The sequence below is a fragment of the Nerophis lumbriciformis genome, linkage group LG14, assembly GCF_033978685.3.
Source record: "Nerophis lumbriciformis linkage group LG14, RoL_Nlum_v2.1, whole genome shotgun sequence".
NCBI classification, from domain to species: domain Eukaryota; kingdom Metazoa; phylum Chordata; class Actinopteri; order Syngnathiformes; family Syngnathidae; genus Nerophis; species Nerophis lumbriciformis.
In genome coordinates, this window is record NC_084561.2 from 37,503,755 (window position 1) to 37,523,547 (window position 19,793).

The following is a 19,793-nucleotide window of genomic DNA, read 5'->3' on the forward strand; positions in this document are numbered from 1 at the left end:
CCCAGTGGGTGTTGTCTTGCTGCTTGGCATATGACTGTTGGCGCAATGTTGCATTCTCCTCCTTCAGCTTCTCCGCCTCCCGTTTTAATGCTGTGTTGTCGTCACTGAGAGTCTTTATTTCTTCTCGGAACGTTCTAAATTCCATCATATCATCACAAGATTGTTTTCTCTCTGATAATCTGTTCTGGGAGATCTGCGACATCCCTTTGTACACCGTTGATCGTCTGTTCATGGGGATTGTTGACATCGCCTCAAACCTCATTTGCATTGTTCTGTAGAATTCCTAATAACTTATAACCTAATAAATTCCACTTCTGATAACTCTGTATTGCTTTGTATTTGCTCGGCGGTAAAGTGAAGCCGTTGGTGTCGTTAGCTCCCGCTGCAAGCGGTGGCTCTATAGTGTTTTTTTTCACGTACATTGCACCAGCCAGAGCTGTATCAGCCTTTCTTGTAGGTCACTTGTGTGGTTAGGTTATGATTTATTGCTTGATTTAAGTTTGTATGGATTTCTAATACAAAGTTCATGATAGACCTGTCCCAATAAATACATAAATAAATCAAATGCACGCACTACTACACAATATGCAAAAATTATGCGACAATACAGGTGGTCCGTTTCAATATTTCATGGGTACAAATGCATATTTTTGGAATGTGGGAAGAAGGTTAATTGAAGACTCTAAATTTTTAATGGGTATGAATTTGAGTGTGAGTGGTTGTTTGTCTATATGTGCTCTGCAATTGGCTGGTGACCAGTCTAGGGTCTACGGTCATGATCCGTGGCCCGGATCATGTTTTGTATTTTCTGTTAGTTTTAGACTCCTTGGGTTCCTGTTTATGCACCTCTGAGTTGTTACCATGGCTACGTATTTTCACCTGCCTCTTGTGTTCAGGACGCTCACCTGTTGCTAATCAAGAGACATTATTTAAGCCTGCCTTTGCCAGTCAGTCGAGCTGGCTTCTTTAAGAATATTTGGACTTTGTCCTCCCAAAAAGCTCGTTTCACCCTCCTTTCCAGTGTGATGGTTCTCTTTTTTTTTACTGTTTGATTTAGTTATCATATCTATTCATTATAAAATGGTATATTTGCTTCATGTGTTCATTACTGGTGTTAATTTAGGTAAAACATCGGTATAAGTTTGACATACTGTACACTAAAACGAGACCAACATCACACTCTTAGAGCAGAACTCGTTTTGTAACCCACCTTAAGACCTCCGAATTTGGGAGATTGGGGCGGGGTTGAGGTGGGCGGGGTTTGGTGGCAGCGGAGGTGTCTATTGTAGCGTCCCGGAAGAGTTAGTGCTGCAAGGGATTCTGGGTATTTGTTCTGTTGTGTTTATGTTGTGTTACGGTGCGGATGTTCCCCCGAAATGTGTTTGTCATTCTTGTTTGGTGTGGGTTCACAGTGTGGCGCATATTTGTAACAGTTTTAAAGTTTTTCATACGGCCACCCTCAGTGTGACCTGTATGGCTGTTGACCAAGTATGCTTGCATTCACATGTGCGTTTGTAAAAGCCGCATATATTATGTGACTGGGCCGGCATGCTGTTTGTATGGAGGAAAAGCGGACGTGACGACAGGTTCTAAAGGACGCTAAAGGCAGTGCCGTTAAGGCACGCCCCCAATATTGTTGCCCGGGTGGAAATAGGGAGAAATTCAGGAGAATGGTTGCCCCGGGAGATTTTCGGGAGGAGCACTGAAATTCGGTAGTCTCCCGGGAAAATTGGGAGGGTTGACAAGTATGGACCACCTGTACACCCATATTGAACTCATTCCAACGCAACCACCAAAATGCATACCACAAAATAAATGTAAGTACGGTCAAGACGAACATTCTTAAACAAAAATAATTCAACATCTTTGTTTACCTCCAAGTGTAGCTGACAACAAGAAGTGAGTACCATACTTCCTGATCAGGTTATCAGTGATCATCTGGGTGGTGGGCCTGCGGCCGAGGAGTCGAATATTCCTGATGAACTCAGACGTTAAAGGTAACGGAGACTCTGAGAAATCTCTTCTTTCTGCAGCCAAATTGTTTACTTTCCATCTTCCAAACTCCCTGGATATAAAAACAAATCAAGATAAAATGTCATGGTACTGTACATATTGAGCAGATTTGTTACAAGCACTAGAACAGAATATTCGGTTGATATAACACTTAACTGAAGAACGAGCCAAGGTTTGATACTGAATTAAGTGTGTCTTAAAATGTAAGAGTTGTTGCACTGATCATTCAACAAGTGTAAAGCAGTATAGAATAAAAATACAAATTTATGTTCATGGTCCCCCCTTTGACAACAGTATTTTATGTGTGACAAAAACAGCATAATCTATTATGACACTGTTTTTTACTGCAAAAATATTCACAAAGTAAGAAATCCCTTACAAATATTTCAGTTGTGTCTGAAATAAAGGGAAGGTAAATCATTAGGGGGTACGATGCCCATAGCATGAACAAAATACAAAAACACTGAATTATGAGAGATGCTGTATTCCCCGAGGTAGAGGCGTGTTCTCCCAATACAACACTGACAGATGCTTTCCCTAATAGGCCCATAATTATGAACCAACTGTATGCAAAAACAAGACATTACACACTGGTTATATCGAGAGTGTTTTCTGTGGATCGAGGAAAGACAGTGATTCTTGCCTTGGACAAACTAATATCTGATCTGTCTGTCAATACGAGGACTTTGGCGTGGATTGTTTTCCCATGGTGCAAAGGATTTGGACCGGACACGGCGTGAAGGTGAATACATATTTAATTTTAACACTCAAAAAAGGAATAAACAAAAGGCGTGCACAAGGGCGGAAGTACAAAACTTAGCTATAAAAACAAAAACTCGCACAAAGGCAGAACTATGGACAAAAAAAACAAAATATACTAACTGTGGCATTAATCAACAAAACTTACTTGCGATGACGTGAACAGGGCAGCATGGACTAGGAGTGTCAGGAGTGTGTCAAGAGTGCAGAGCATTAATGTGATGTCGCCAGGCCGACCAACAGAAAATGAAAAGCTTAAATAACACAGACATGATTAACAACAGGTGTGTGAGTGCAAATTAATCAGGTGCGTGACATGACAGGTGACAACTAATGGGTTGTCATGGAAACAAAATGGGGAGTGAAAAAACAGGAACTGACAAAATCCAAAAAAAGCACATGGCCAAACAAAACATGATCACACAGACATGACAGAATCCTCTCCTCAAAGACAGATCCCAGATGCCCAAGAAACCAAAAAAAAAATAATGATCAAGAGTCATGGGAGGGCGGGAGGGGGACTTGGCGGTGGGTCGCCAGACCGCGTGTCCCCGAATCCACCGGGGCAGAATCAGGTGGCGGCGACGCGTAGACCGCCGCTGTACCTGACGAGGTGGGCGACCCGGGAATGGCCACATCCATGGCCGACGAGGAGGTTGGCGTACCTGGCGTGGCGGACGCCCATGGAATGGCCACATCCTTGGCCGACAAGGAGGTGGGAGCGTTGTCGTCGTGGCAGGCGGCGAAGCTAGGTGTGGCGCATTAGGCGGCGGTTCTTGGCATGGCGGGTCTTGGTCTTGGCATGGCAGGTCTTGGTTTTGGCGTGGCGGGTCTTGGTCTTGGCATGGCGGGTCTTGGTCTTGGCATGGCGGGCGGGTCTTGGTCTTGGCATGGTGGGTCTTGGTCTTGGCATGGAGGGTCTTGGTCTTGGCATGGATCTTGGTCTTGGCATGGATCTTGGTCTTGGCTTGGGTCTTGGCGTCGTGGAGCTGCGACTGGCGGCACTTGGCGTTGTGGAGCTGCGACTGGCGGCCCTTGGCGTCGTGGAGCTGCAACTGGCGGCACTTGGCGTTGTGGAGCTGCGACTGGCGGCACTTGGCGTCGTGGAGCTGCGACTGGCGGCACTTGGTGTCGTGGAGCTGCGACTGGCGGCACTTGGCGTCGTGGAGCTGCGACTGGCGGCACTTGGCGTCGTGGAGCTGCGACTGGCGGCACTTGGCGTCGTGGAGCTGCGACTGGCGGCACTTGGCGTCGTGGAGCTGGCGGCACTTGGCGTCGTGAAGCTGCGACTGGTGGCACTAATCAACAAAACTTACTCGCGACGACGTGAACAGGGCAGCATGGACTAGGAACATGAAACAGAGTGCCAGGAGTGTGTCAAGAGTGCAGAGCATGAATGTGATGTCGCCAGGCCGACCAACAGAAAATTAAAAGCTTAAATAACACAGACATGATTAATAACAGGTGCGTGAGTGCAAATGAATCAGGTGTGTGACATGAGGACAGGTGAAAACTAATGGGTTGTCATGGAAACAAAACGGGGAATGTAAAAACAGGAAGTGACAAAATCCAAAAAAGCACATGGCCAAACAAAACATGATCACACAGACATGACACTGTCCAGGAGAGATGACTGTGAAAAAATATTTTTTTCTGTGGTGCAACATCTGGCCGGCATATTCGTGATGAACAAACCACACCTGAATTTATTTGTTGGTTGGGTTCTTTTGTAATTTTATTCACTCATGTGAGATTATCTTAAATGCATTCCGCAGTAAATGATGGATACACAAAATTATCAATTGATATGACACTGAAACTGTAAAATGTGGTGTTCTTATGCAGGATCCTAGAATACAACAGTTTTGTACAGCATTCTATAATTGTGAATAATATGGATTCATTGAACTTGTGCCATCAGTAGCTGCAGTAGTTCATTAACAATCATACGTTAATGAAATAAACTCTTTGGAAGGACATTATTAGATGTATTACTGCAAACTGTTTCCATTTAAGTACAAACCCTGTTTCCATATGAGTTGGGAAATTGTGTTAGATGCAAATATAAACAGAATACAATGATTTGCAAATCATTTTCAACCCATATTCAATTGAATGCACTCCAAAGAAAAGATATTTGATGTTCAAACTCATAAACTTTCTTTTTTTTTGCAAATAATAATTAACTTAGAATTTCATGGCTGCAACACGTGCCAAAGTAGTTGGGAAAGGGCATGTTCACCACTGTGTTACATGGCCTTTCCTTTTAACAACACTCTGTAAACGTTTGAGAACTGAGGAGACACATTTCTTAAGCTTCTCAGGTGGAATTCTTTCCCATTCTTGCTTGATGTACAGCTTAAGTTGCTCAACAGTCCGGGGGTCTCCGTTGTGGTATTTTAGGCTTCATAATGCGCCACACATTTTTAATGGGAGACAGGTCTGGACTACGGGCAGGCCTGTCTAGTACCCGCACTCTTTTACTATGAAGCCACGTTGATGTAGCACGTGGCTTGGCATTGTCTTGCTGAAATAAGCAGGGGCGTCCATGGTAACGTTGCTTGGATGGCAACATGTGTTTCTCTAAAACCTGTATGTACCTTTCAGCATTAATGGCGCCTTCACAGATGTGCAAGTTACCCATGTCTTGGGCACTAATACACCCCCATACCATCACAGATGCTGGCTTTTCAACTTTGCGCCTATAACAATCCGGATGGTTCTTTTCCTCTTTGGTCTGAAGGACACGACATCCACAGTTTCCAAAAACAATTTGAAATTTGGACTCGTCAGACCACAGAACACTTTTCCACTTTGTATCAGTCCATCTTAGATGAGCTCAGGCGTTTCTGGGTGTTGTTGATAAACGGTTTTCGCCTTGCATAGGAGAGTTTTAACTTGCACTTACAGATGTAGCGACCAACTGTGGTTACTGACAGTGGCTTTCTGAAGTGTTCCTGAGCCCATGTGGTGATATCCTTTACACACTGATGTCGCTTTTTGATGCAGTACAGCCTGAGGGATTGAAGGTCACGGGCTTAGCTGCTTACGTGCAGTGATTTCTCCAGATTCTCTGAACCCATTGATGATATTACGGACCGTAGATGGTGGAATCCCTAAATTCCTTGCAATAGCTGGTTGAGAAAGGTTTTTCTTAAACTGTTCAACAATTTGCTCACACATTTGTTGACAAAGTGGTGACTCTCGCCCCATCCTTGTTTGTGAATCACTGAGCATTTCATAGAATCTACTTTTATACCCAATCATGGCACTCACCTGTTCCCAATTTGCCTGTTCACCTGTGGGATGTTCCAAATAAGTGTTTGATGAGCATTCCTCAACTTTTTCAGTATTTATTGCCACCTTTCCCAACTTCTTTGTCACGTGTTGCTGGCATCACATTCTAAAGTTAATGATTATTTGAAAAAAAAAAAAAAAATGTTTATCAGTTTGAACATCAAATATGTTGTCTTTGTAGCATATTCAACTGAATATGGGTTGAAAATGATTTGCAAATCATTGTATTCCGTTTATATTTACATCTAACACAATTTCCCAACTCATATAGAAACGGGGTTTGTAGAATGTCACATATAGGGGTGTAACGGTTGATTGATTGAGACTTTTATTAGTAGATTGCACAGTACAGTACATATTCCGTACAACTGACCACTAAATGGTAACACCCCAATAAGTTTTTCAACTTGTTTAAGTCGGGGTCCACGTTAATCAACATTAAACTGCCTCAAGTTGTTGCTCAGATTAAATAAAATTACAAAACTTTTCTTCTACATATAAAAAGTGCAACATTAAACAGTTTCAAGTCAACTCAGCCTCAGATTAACCCCCCCCCCCCCCCAGCATGGCTAACTTGGCAGTAAGAGGATATATGGGCTCATAGTTCTTCCACCATAGACGTGGGTCAAAATGTAGTTTTTAATGCAATATGGACTCATATCTGCTGCTATAAAAACATTTGTTATTGCTTTAGCCCTGCCTGACTCGCCGAGGAGAGGCTGCTTGAATGCGGTGGTGACGCTTCAAATGGGTTAACATGTGTTATGAGAGTATCGTATGTGTTGTGTGTGGCCCTTTAATATGTGACAGCATGTGAGGTGAGTGTGTGGGCGAGCGAGGTGAGTGCGAGGAGTGGCTAGTGTTTTGTTGGATTGGCTGTGTGCAAGACCTCAATAAAGCCACGATTTGCAACTAATCGCCGGACTAGTCATTTCCCCTGGAGTCCGGAGCTGTGGAGACCCGCTGCCGGGTAGAGTGAAGGGTGTTGCCCCCGAGAATACATCGGCCCTGGAGGAGTGTCTCCCCCGCACTCCTCGACTACGGTCTGGGAGCCGGAAGCAGGAAAGGTGCAACACATTTTTGACGTGTTCTCAGAAGCAGCTGCTGAACAATGTCGGCAAACCTCCGTCCCCCATTGTTGTATCGTGCAGCCAAAGTGTTCCCAAACGGGGGATCTTAACGAGGCAGGAGGGTCTTCCAGCTCTGGCTTTTACATGTTGTCCTAGCCCGGTCGCTGCTAGCATGTGTACTCGTTCGGTACACCTCCGAGCCGAACCGAAACCCCCGTACCGAAACGGTTCAATACAAATACACATACCGTTACATCCCTAGTCACATACATATAGTGTTGTCTTGATACCAACATTTTGGTACCGGTATCGGTACCAAAAATATTTCGATACTTTTATAAATAAAAAGCACCACAAAAAATTGCCTGATTGGCTATATTTTAACAAAAAATCTTACGGTACATTAAACATATGTTTCTTGTTGCAAGTTTTTCCTTAAAAAAAATAGTGAACGTACAAGACAACTTGTCTTTTAGTAGTAAGTAAAGAAACAAAGACTCCTCATTCGTCTGCTGACATATGCAGTAACATACTGTGTAATTTAGCAGTCTATTATTTTGTCAAAATTATTAAGGACAAGTGGTAGGAAATGAATTATTCATCTACTTGTTCATTTACTGTTAATATCTGCTTACTTTTTCTTTCAACATGTTCTGTCTACACTTCTGTTAAAATTTAATAATCACTTATTCTTCTGGTGACGATATGTCCCGGCAAGAAATCTGCGTTCAAAGAACTACGGATTATTAGTGATTCCCAGAGCCCAAAAAAAGTCTGCGGGCTATAGAGCGTTTTCTATTCGGGCTCCAGTACTCTGGAATGCCCTCCCGGTAACAATTAGAGATGCTACCTCAGTAGAAGCATTTAAGTCCCATCTTAATACTCATTTGTATACTCTAGCCTTTAAATAGACCCCCCTTTTAGACCAGTTGATCTGCCGTTTCTTTTCTTTTCTCCTCTGCTCCCCTCTTCCTTGTGGGGGGGGGGGGGGGGGGCACAGGTCCGGTGGCCATGGATGAAGTGCTGGCTGTCCAGAGTCGGGACCCGGGGTGGACCGCTCGCCTGTGCATCGGCTGGGGACATCTCTGCGCTGCTGACCCGTCTCCGCTCGGGATGGTGTCCTGCTGGCCCACTATGGACTGGACTCTCACTATTATGTTGGATCCACTATGGACTGGACTCTCACTATTATGTTGGATCCACTATGGACTGGACTCTCACAATATTATGTCAGACCCACTCGACATCCATTGCATTTGGTCTCCCCTAGAGGGGGGATTACCCACATATGAGGTCCTCTCCAAGGTTTCTCATAGTCATTCACATCGACGTCCTACTGGGGTGAGTTTTTCCTTGCCCTTATGTGGGCTTTGTACCGAGGATGTCGTTGTGGCTTGTGCAGCCCTTTGAGACACTTGTGATTTAGGGCTATATAAATAAACATTGATTGATTGATTGATTGACTTGTCCAGGGTGTACCCCGCCTTCCGCCCGATTGTAGCTGAGATAGACTCCAGCGCCCCCGCGACCCCAAAGGGAATAAGCGGTAGAAAATGGATGGATGGACTTATTCTTCTGTTGTTTGGATGCTTTACATTAGTTTTGGATGATACCACAAATTTGGGTATCAAGCCGATACCAAGTCGTTACAGGATCACGGGCGTAGTGGGTAGAACAGCCGTGCCAGAAACCTGAGGGATGCAGGTTCGCTCCCCGCCTCTTACCATCCAAATCGCTGCAGTTGTGTCCTTCACCCTTGCCCCGAGTTCACTCACACTGGTGAATTAATGATGAATGACAGGTGGTGGTTAGAGGGGCCGTAGGCGCAAACTGGCAGCCACGCTTCCATCAGTCTACCCCAGAGCAACTGTGGCTATGAAAGTAGCTTACCACCACCAGGTGATGGGTTCTCACTTCTCTGTGAGCGCTTTGAGTGTCTAGAAAAACGCTATATAAATCTAATCCATTATTATTATTGTTATACATTGGTCATATTCAAAGTCCTCATGTGTCCAGGGTCGTATTTCGTAAGATTATAAACATAATACAAATAAAAAATAAACAAAATACGATGTTTTTGATGCCTAAAAATATCGACGTAATCATAGATTAGATACGCTCCTGTACTTGGTATCATTACAGTGGATGTCAGGTGTAGATCCACCAATGGTTTTTTGTTTACATTGTGACGCCGGTGAGCTACGGTGTGTAGTGAAGCATGTTTAGCTATTCCTCATCCTGCAGGGATGATACTTGTAAGAAACTTACTTTATTTGTCGCCATGGAGACGAGGATTAGTGATTTAGAAGTAGCTAAAACAATGCAGACTGCGGAGGGACTTTAGCCGCTGGCTAGCTAGCCATGTCTTAAAGCACCTCTTCCTGAGGGTGTTTCAGTGTTATAACTTCACCTTCATCTTTAGTTTTTAAGCCAAAATGTGTTTGTTCTCCCTTTTCTGTCTACACACTGTGTCTGCTTGTAAGTACTTTGTGTGTGTGTGGGCTACCGAACATGCTCGTCTGCTCGTAAAACCAACAATGACACAATGTTACGACAGCGGGGGGGGGTTGGGGATCGATACTTTTTAGAGGCGGTATAGTACCGAATATGATTCATTATTATCGCGGTACTATACTATACACCGGTAAACCTTACAACCCTACATACGTAATCCACTTTTTAGTCACTCAATTCCAAATACTCTATAAAGAGTGTATATTAGAAGTCTACACATCCATGGTAAAATGCCAAAATGTATTTTGTCGTTTGTTGGCTTTATTGGATCAATTCGCAGGGGTGAGAATCAGCACCTCCAAGTCCGAGTCCATGGTTTTCACCAGGAAAAGGGTGGAGTGCCATCTCCGGGTTGGGGAGGAGACACTGCCCCAAGTGGAGGAGTTCAAGTACCTCGGAGTCTTGTTCACGGGTGAGGGAAGAGTGGATCGTGAGATCGTCAGGCGGATCGGTGCGGCGTCTTCAGTAATGCGGACGCTGTATCGATCCGTTGTGGTGAAAAAGGAGCTGAGCCGGAAGGCAAAGCTCTCAATTTACCGGTGGATCTACGTTCCCATCCTCACCTATGGTCATGAGCTTTGGGTTATGACCGAAAGGACAAGATCACGGCCGAAATGAGGTTTCTCCGCCGGGTGGCGATAGGGTGTAGAGATAGGGTGAGAAGCTCTGCCATCCGGAGGAGCTCAAAAGTAAAGCCGCTGCTTTTCCACATGGAGAGGAGCCAGATGAGGTGGTTCGGGCATCTAGTCAGGATGCCACCCGAACGCCTCCCTAGGGAGGTGTTTAGGGCACGTCCGACCGGTAGGAGGCCACGGGGAAGACCCAGGACACGTTGGTAAGACTATGTCTCCCGGCTGGCCTGGGAACACCTCGGGATCCCCCGGGAAGAGCTGGACGAAGTGGCTGGGGAGAGGAAAGTCTGGGCTTCCCTGCTTAGGCTAATGCCCCCACGACCCGACCTCGGATAAACGGAAGAAGATGGATGGGCTTAATTTCGGCACCACTAAATAAAACAACCAAAGGTATTTATTAACCAACACTGTAGAGTCAAATGTAGTTCAATAAACTGATATTCTGTCTCTCCTCCAAAATTCTAATCAGGAACAGGGCACTCTAGCATGGCTAGTGATGATCAATGGTACAAGTGTGGCCTTTTGAAAGGGTGTAGATCACAGTAAACCAGGAGTGATGAGGAAAACTCAACCACCCATTGGTTACAATAAAACAAATTGTAAATACAATAGGGCAGGGGGTGTCAAACCCAAATACAGAGTGAGCCAAAATTTAAAACTGAACAAAGCCGCGGGCCAAGGTTGAACAAATTAACCTTTTAATAGGGACCCAAACAAGTTTTGCATTGAATATTGAACAAGCAAGGCTTATATAACTTTATAGTGACATGCAGGATCGAGTTTCAAATAATAATAATAATTAAAAAATATCAATGGCATATGAAATACAATTTAAATAAAAATGTAATGTCTCTTTTCTATTTGCAGCCTTCTGAGTTAAATATTAACTTTTTCCACAGGCTAATAAATTTGAAAATAAAATAACAATGAATAAACCAACCATTCAGGACTTGAAACTGCTCAGTTTGCAACACACTGATCTAATCTGATGTGCCCAAGCCAGATACCTGCCATCTTTTCTTGGATGCAAGTTCATTAATGTCGGGGCTCAGGCTTTGAGCTGAGGCAACCTTCATTAATGAACGAAGGTGTTCATCAGTCATTATATCTCGACGTATATCTGCAGCCCTAACTCTTCCGGGCTGCAATGTACACCCCCGCTACCACCAAACCCCTCCCGCCCTCCCTTCATGCGTCGGTTGAGGTGGGCGGGGTTTGGTGGTAGCCGGGGTGTATATTGCAGCCCGGAAGAGTTAGGGCTGCAAGGTGTTCTGGGTATTTGTTCTGTTGTGTTTATGTTGTGTTACGGTGCGGATGTTCTCCCGAAATGTGTTTGTCATTCTTGTTTGGTGTGGGTTCACAGTGTGGCATATATTTGTAATAGTGTTAAAGTTGTTAATACGACCACCCTCGGTGTAACCTGTATGGCTGTTGATCAAGGATGCTTTGCATTCACTTGTGTGTGCGTGCAGAAGCTGCACATATGTGACTTGGCCAGCACTCGGAAAGCGTACGTGACGATTTTCGGGAGGGGCACTGAAATTTGATAGTCTCTCGAGAGGGTTGGCAAGTATGAGAATTAGCCAGCTCTAGTGTTAATTTGATATCGCCTCAAGGGCCAAGTGAAATTACACGGCGGGCCAAATTTAGCCCGCGGGCCAGAGTTTGACACCCATGCAATAGGGTATGAAATACGACACAGAAATGAAAGCGGAAGGTCAGAGAAAATCTACAAATCTGTCGGTTGATTTTTCACTAATCTAATGTTGTATAAGTATCATATTTAGTCATTCTAAAGAAATATTAGTAGCAGAACGTATGGCCATAGAGTAGTAAATTGAAGTGATATTATTCATCTTCCCGAGGTTTGATGCCATAACACATAGAATGACCTCTTCAAAAGGGACACGGTGTCTCTCGAGTTACACACTGCAGCGTGAAAGCACTATTTAAAGCCACCGCACGTCCTGGGCGACAGGACGAGTATGCCGAGAGGGCGTGAACGGGAGAGAGTGAGGGGGCAGAGAACAGGTACAGAAAGAGAATTCACAAATCCCCAAATCCTTGCTGCGGTCCGTTTTCTTCGGTTATCATTGACTGCGATAAGCTCGCACCGTCTTATCTCGTAGCACCGACAGGCCAAATGGTTTGTCCTGGAAGTAGGAAGGGAAATGAAATGGGTTCACCGGCTGATTTACAAACTGCCAAGTCATTATTACTCGATATTTCATTGCACCGACATCGCTTAGATCTACATTTGGTGTCATTGCCAACGTTTAGTACGAATAGTTAAAGTTAAAGTTAAAGTACCAATGATTGTACTGGTGAAATGTATCCTCTGCATTTGACCCATCCCCTTGTCCACCCCCTGGGAGGTGAGGGGAGCAGTGGGCAGCAGCGGTGACCGCGCCCGGGAATCATTTTTGGTGATTTAACCCCCAATTCCAACCCTTGATGCTGAGTGCCAAGCAGGGAGGTAATGGGTCCCATTTTTATAGTCTTTGGTATGACTCGGCCGGGGTTTGAACTCACGACCTACCGATCTCAGGGCGGACACTCTAACCACTAGGCCACTGAGTAGGTTAGTTAGTACATTTAATCCAAGCTCAAAAGTTCCTTTTTGTACTTTCTGATTATGTGATAAGAAATCAAACCACTGCAAGCACTGTAGTAAAATTACTAACAGTAGGGCTCCAACTAGTCAACTAATCATCGACTATCTTAACGATTAGTCAACTAATCGGATTCTAAAGCGTACACGTATTTAGTAGAGATGTCCGATAATGTCTTTTTTGCCGATATCCGACATTCCGATATTGTCCAACTCTTAATTACCGATTCCGATATCAACCGATACCGATATATACAGTCGTGGAATTAACACATTATTATGCCTAATTTTGTTGTGATGCCCCGCTGGATGCATTAAACAATGCAACAAGGTTTTCCAAAATAAATCAACTCAAGTTACGGAAAAAAGTGCCAACATGGCACTGCCAGATTTTTATTATTGAAGTCACAAAGTGCATTCTTTTTTTTAACACGCCTCAAAACAGCAGCCTGGAATTTTGGACATGCTCTCCCTGAGAGAGCATGAGGAGGTTGAAGTGGGCGGGGTGGTGTTGAGGTGGAGGGGGGGGGGTGTGTATATTGCAGCGTCCCGGAAGAGTTAGTGCTGCAAGGGGTTCTTGGTATTTGTTCTGTTGTGTTTATGTTGTGTTACTGTGCGGATGTTCTCCCGTTTGTCATTCTTGTTTGGTGTGGGTTCACAGTGTGGCGCATATTTGAAACAGTGTTAAAGTTGTTTATACGGCCACCCTCAGTGTGACCTGTATGGCTGTTGACCAAGTAGGCTTTGCATTCACTTGTGTGTGTGAAAAGCCGTAGATATTATGTGATTGGGCCGGCACGCAAAGGCAGTGCCTTTAAGGTTTATTGGCGCTCTGTACTTCTCCCTACGTCCGTGTACACAGCGGCGTTTTAAAAAGTAATACATTTTACTTTTTGAAACCGATACCGATAGGGATTATGTTTGGTAAGAAATTATCGAGTTCGAGCCTATTATCGAATCCTCTTATCGAACCGATTCCTTATCGGTTCTCTTATCGAGTCCAGACAGGTTGTTGTATATGGAAAAAAACACACAATATTTGGTTGAACAAAAGCTCACTTTTATTGTATAAGAAGTAAATAAAATCTAATAAGTAAATAAATATTGATTGTTACCCACCTAAAAAAATTAAATAAAATAAATACATATTGACTGTTGTTACCCAAAGTATATTAAGTGGGATTTTTCAGAAAAAACAAATATATACAGTAACACAAAAACAACCTGTCTCCGTGATCACTATAGGTGTATAAATAATAATATAGTGTTAAATAAAACCAGTCCCTTGGGCACAAAACAGAAAATAATACAGCTCTCCAAAAAGTGCACTTCTGCTGCTATTGGAACATAACTGTTTGTTATGATGCTTTGACATTTTTGCACTTTATTTCTTTATTGAAAGACAATTCTATGAAAAGAAAAGTTGTTTGCAAATGTGGTTACAATGCTAAAAAATGAAAAGTTAAAGCTAAAAAAAGAAATACACTTTATTGAGTTAACATTATTTCTTTATAGGGGGAAAGATGTGATGTTATGAGCTAGGGGATATAACAACTACACTACCCAGCATGCAACGGGAGTGACGAGCTTGCGCGGTAGCCCCGAAAAGTGTTGTTGCATGTCGCCACGCCGGCAGCTAAGAATGAGGTTATGAGCACGCTGTGAAAGTAAACGTCAAGAACTCAGCCAACACGCCTCGTCTGCATTATTTACAATTAGACAGACAACACATATACAGTGTGATTTTGTTTTGTTTACAAGGAAAGGAAAACAACAGTTAAAAAAAGGGAGATATATGTTGTATATATATGTATGTGCTGCGGTTGCTTTAAGAACGTTGCGACAGCTGCCGTAAAGTAGGTGCGTTGCTAGCCTGGTTGCTATGTTTCCGGTTGGTCGTAAAAGTGTCTGTCATGTGTTTGTACCCTGCTCAAATCTCTCAGTAAAGTTATTCATTGGATTATACATTTTTGTTTTGAACTTTATTATACCTTGGAACGCTTTTTCCGGTCCATTATTTTTCCTGCTTTCCCTATCTGCGCCTAATGACTGAGCTACGTGACGTCATTTCTTGTGATGTCCCTGGTCGGGACAGGATTCGTTCCCAGGGATTCGAATAAAGAACCAACTCTTTTTCTTTACTATAGTGGTCTCCATAACGGGTACCGGTTCTCAAAAAGGGATTTGAGTCCGAGGACTCAGTTCTTTTCTTATCGAACAACCGGGAAAACCGGTTTCGAGTATCATCCCTAGATACCGATAATTTCCGATATTACATTTTAAAGCATTTATCGGCCGATGATATCGGCTGTCCGATATCATCAGACATCTCTAGGCACAATACATGATATCCATTAGCTTCATTTTTATCTACCTCTTATTTGCCATATATTACAAATTAGAATGCATAAAAAAAGAGAAACACATATGTGAATAATAGGCAACATTCCAAAACAGGTGCAGTCTCCCTTTAATAGTTACCTCAAATGGGTTGAATTGGCTGAAACCTCTGAGGAAAATCTCATAGTACAAACAACAGAGAACATCAACAAAAAATATTCACAGACTTGAGAGGAAGCGCCGGAGGGCTGGGCTGTAAAAACACTCACCTAACCTCTTTTCAGAGCACCTGCACACTCCCCTGTGGTTTGACTAATGTGCTGATGCTCATTGTACTTGAAGAGCTATTATATCTACCAGTGAGCTGCTATTTTGATAGAGTAACAACTTAATTAGCGGGAAAGTCTCATGGGCTATGGTTTGAGAAATAAACTACCGGTAATACTGCCATTCAGCCAAACAGTCTGACACGTTTATTCTGTCTAACATCCAGTTATTTGTTCTCTGCAACCTTTATTTGTTCTGCTCTAGTTGTTGACTACCCTTCATATGAAGGACAGGAAAAAATGCAATCTGTATTGTGTACCTTATTTCGCATGAATATTTTTATTTAGGTATTTTAATGGTTAAGGGACAGTTGTCGAACCTCGGATTCAGGAGGAACAGTGTGGTTTTCGTCCTGGTCGTGTAACTGTGGACCAGCTCTATACTCTCGGCAGGGTCCTTGAGGGTGCATGGGAGTTTGCCCAACCAGTCTACATGTGCTTTGTGGACTTGGAGAAGGCATTCAATCGTGTACCCTGGGAAGTCCTGTGGGGAGTGCTCAGAGAGTATGGGGTATCGGACTGTCTGATTGTGGCGGTCCGCTCCCTGTACGATCAGTGTCAGAGCTTGGTCCACATCGCCAGCAGTAAGTCGGACACGTTTCCAGTGAGGGTTGGACTCCGCCAAGGCTGCCCTTTGTCACCGATTCTGTTCATAACTTTTATGGACAGAATTTCTAGGCGCAGTCAGGGCGTTAAGGGTATCTGGTTTGGTGGCTGCAGGATTAGGTCTTGCTTTTTGCAGATGATGTGGTCCTGATGACTTCATCTGACCAGGATCTTCAGCTCTCGCTGGATCGGTTCGCAGCCGAGTGTGAAGCGACTGGGATGAGAATCAGCACCTCCAAGTCCGAGTCCATGGTTCTCGCACGGAAAAGGGTAGAGTGCCATCTCCCGGGTTGGGGAGGAGATCTTGCCCCAAGTGGAGGAGTTCAAGTACCTCAGAGTCTTGTGCACGAGTGAGGGAAGAGTGGATCGTGAGATCTGTGCGGCGTCTTCAGTAATGCGGACGCTGTATCGATCCGTTGTGGTGAAGAAGGAGATGAGCCGGAAGACAAAGCTCTCAATTTACCGGTCGATCTATGTTCCCATCCTCACCTATGGTCATGAGCTTTGGATTATGACCGAAAGGACAAGATCACGGGTACAAGCGGCCGAAATGAGTTTCCTCCGCCGGGTGGTGGGGCTCTCCCTTAGAGATAGGGTGAGAAGTTCTGTCATCCGGGAGGAGCTCAAAGTAAAGCCGCTGCTCCTCCACATCGAGAGGAGCCAGATGAGGTGGTTCGGGCATCTGGTCAGGATGCCACCCGAACGCGTCCTTAGGGAGGTTTTTCGGGCACGTCCGACCGGTAGGAGGCCAGGGGGAAGACCCAGGACACGTTGGGAAGACTATGTCTCCCGGCTGGCCTGGGAACGCCTCGGGATCCCCCGGGAAGAGCTGGACGAAGTGGCCACGTTCAACCTACGTTCATATCCTCACCTATGGTCATGAGCTTTGAATTATGACCAAAAATAAAAGATCACGGGTACAAGCGGCCAAAATTAGTTTCCTCCGCCGGGTGGCGGGGCTCTCCCTTAGAGATAGGGTGAGAAGCTCTGTCATCCGGGAGGAGCTCAAAGTAAAGCCGCTGCTCCTCCACATGGAGAGGAGCCAGATGAGGTGGTTCGGGCATCTGGTCAGGATGCCACCCGAACGCTTCCCTCGGGAGGTTTTTCGGGCACGTCAGACCGATAGGAGGCCACGGGGAAGACCCAGGACACGTTGGGAAGACTATGTCTCCCGGCTGGCCTGGGAACGCCTCGGGATCCCCCGGGAAGAGCTGGACAAAGTGGCTACGTTTGATCTACGTTCCCATCCTCACCTATGGTCATGAGCTTTGGATTATGACCGAAAGGACAAGATCACGGGTACAAGCGGCCGAAATGAGTTTCCTCCGCCAGGTGGCGGGGCTCTCCCTTAGCGATAGGGTGAGAAGCTCTGTCATCAGGGAGGAGCTCAAAGTAAAGCCTCTGCTCCTCCACATGGAGAGGAGGCAGATGAGGTGGTTCGGGCATCTGGTCAGGATGCCACCCGAACGCCTCCCTCGGGAGTTTTTTTGGGCACGTCCGACCGGTAGGAGGCCACGGGGAAGACCCAGGACACGTTGGGAAGACTATGTCTCCCGGCTGGCCTGGGAACGCCTTGGGATCCCCCGGGAGGAGCTGGATGAAGTGGCTGGGGAGAGGGAAGTCTGGGATTCCCTGCTTAGGCTGCTGCCCCCGCGACCCGACCTCGGATAAGCGGAAGAAGATGGATGGATGGATGGCACAGTTAACTAAAATAAATAGTTTAACATCAAATACTGCCCATTTGCAGATGTACGTCGCAGTGTCGTACACTTAAATAATAGACCTGGGTGATATGGCCGACATTTGGCTGACCATATTCTGAAATCCCAAAAAGAGGACACATATATGCGTGCCAAGGCCGGGACTAGGTGAAAATTTGCCAATGATACTTGAACTTGCTTTATAAATAATATATTTATTTAAATAAAGCATTTTTTCTCCTCTGTTGACAGCAGTGTTGGCGCTAGGAATTTTCAAAATGTCATGAAAATGGGGTCCCACAGTAAATTTTTGGGGTCCCACTTTTTTGTAAGCGTTTTGAAAACAAATGATAAACGTATGCATTATCCTGGAAAAAGGTTGTCATAAACGTTATTTAATTCATTAAAAAAAATAATACAAAAGAAAACAAATTTGTATGCATATGTAAATGTATTCAGTTATAAACATTAATTCACTTTCTTCTTTCCTTCATGGATCTAAACTTTACCGCTGCTGGTAGTTTTTATCTATATTTTTTATTTAATACGTTGTAGGTGTATTTATTTCAGTATAAAAGTGTAGAAAGTGTTTCGCTTGGGTCATGAAATTATGATAATGGTGTGCCAGGGTATACATACATTTTATATTTAACGCTTAAATCTCTGGAGTCTACATCAACTTCACATCTATTCCTCATTTCAAAATGTTTTAGTTTTTTTTATGTTTTTGTTTTTGTTTGTTTGTTTGCCGCCCTTTTTTGTCAAACAAAACTATGTTTTTAATGGCAAACACACAAAATATGCAAAATCAAATTTCAAAATGTTCAGCCTGTTCAGGAATTGTGTGCTCTACTTCAACAATTCTATAAAAAAAATTCCCGGATTTCCCATAATTCCTTTTTTTTTTTTTTTTGCATTTTCCCCATTCAAAATGAATTGGCCATTTTTCAAACTTCCACAATTCCTACATTCTTAAACCTATTCAAACCATAACACATTCAAATCATCCTGGACATTCAAACTACCAGTTTTCCACATTCAACACATTTCCAGGAATTCCCGTGTTTTTGGTAACCTATTTCCACCCTTAAGTTCGACTACTCCTTTCACATTTTTCAACCCATTTCAACCGTTCCACCATCAAAACACTCCTCATATTCAGGACAAAACCCAAAGTTGGTTAAAGAACTAGGAAAATTCCCGGTTTTCCAGAAATTTCAGGAATTTCTCAATCAAAAACTGTTACTAATTCAACATTTCTTGACCGATTTAAACAATTCCAACACCAACCAATTCAGCTCATTCAGGACATTCATGCTCCTAATAATTTTAAAAAAAATCTCGCTTTTCCCAAAATTCCCAGTAAGTTCCCATTGAAATGAATGGGACCGTTTTCCAAGTTGCACTCATCAATGTCATGACTTGGTCCTGGGGTTTAGTTTTTCTAGAAGGCAACGGAAAGTTGGCTCGGGCGAGACGGGAATGCAAGTACATGATTTATTTAATATATCAAAGAAAAGTACAAACAAAAAGCGCGCACAATGGCGGAGAACAAACTATGAAACCAAAAGACTATAGCAAAAAAAGTACAAACGAAAAGCGCGCACAGTGGCGGAGAACAAACTATGAAACCAAAAGACTATAGCATTAATAAACAAAAACTTACTTGGCTTGGACAAAAATAGCAGCATGAAGGATGGACATGAAAACAAATGTCAGGAATGTACAGAGCATAAATGTGAGATGTCGCCAGAACGACAAACTGAAAACAATGAACTTAAATACTATAGACATGATTAGTGAAAGCAGGTGCGTGACTCAAAACATGAAACAGGTGCGTGACGTGACAGGTGAAAACTAATGGTTGCTATGGTGACAAAACAAAACAAAAGTGCGCAAAAAGTCCAAAAACAAAATCGAAGATG

At 43.9% G+C, this 19,793-nt stretch overlaps 1 protein-coding gene across 3 annotated transcripts in view; it reads right to left on the reverse strand.

Moving 5' to 3' along the window:
* LOC133616379 (BMP/retinoic acid-inducible neural-specific protein 3-like) overlaps positions 1 to 19,793 on the reverse strand; it is a 224,293-nt gene that overhangs the window by 114,861 nt on the left and 89,639 nt on the right. For all 3 annotated transcript variants that reach the window (XM_072914704.1, XM_072914706.1, XM_072914705.1), the window contains exon 3: positions 1,875 to 2,065. In XM_072914704.1, the coding sequence (XP_072770805.1) occupies positions 1,875 to 2,065 (191 nt within the window). The remainder of the gene's footprint in view (positions 1 to 1,874; positions 2,066 to 19,793) is intronic.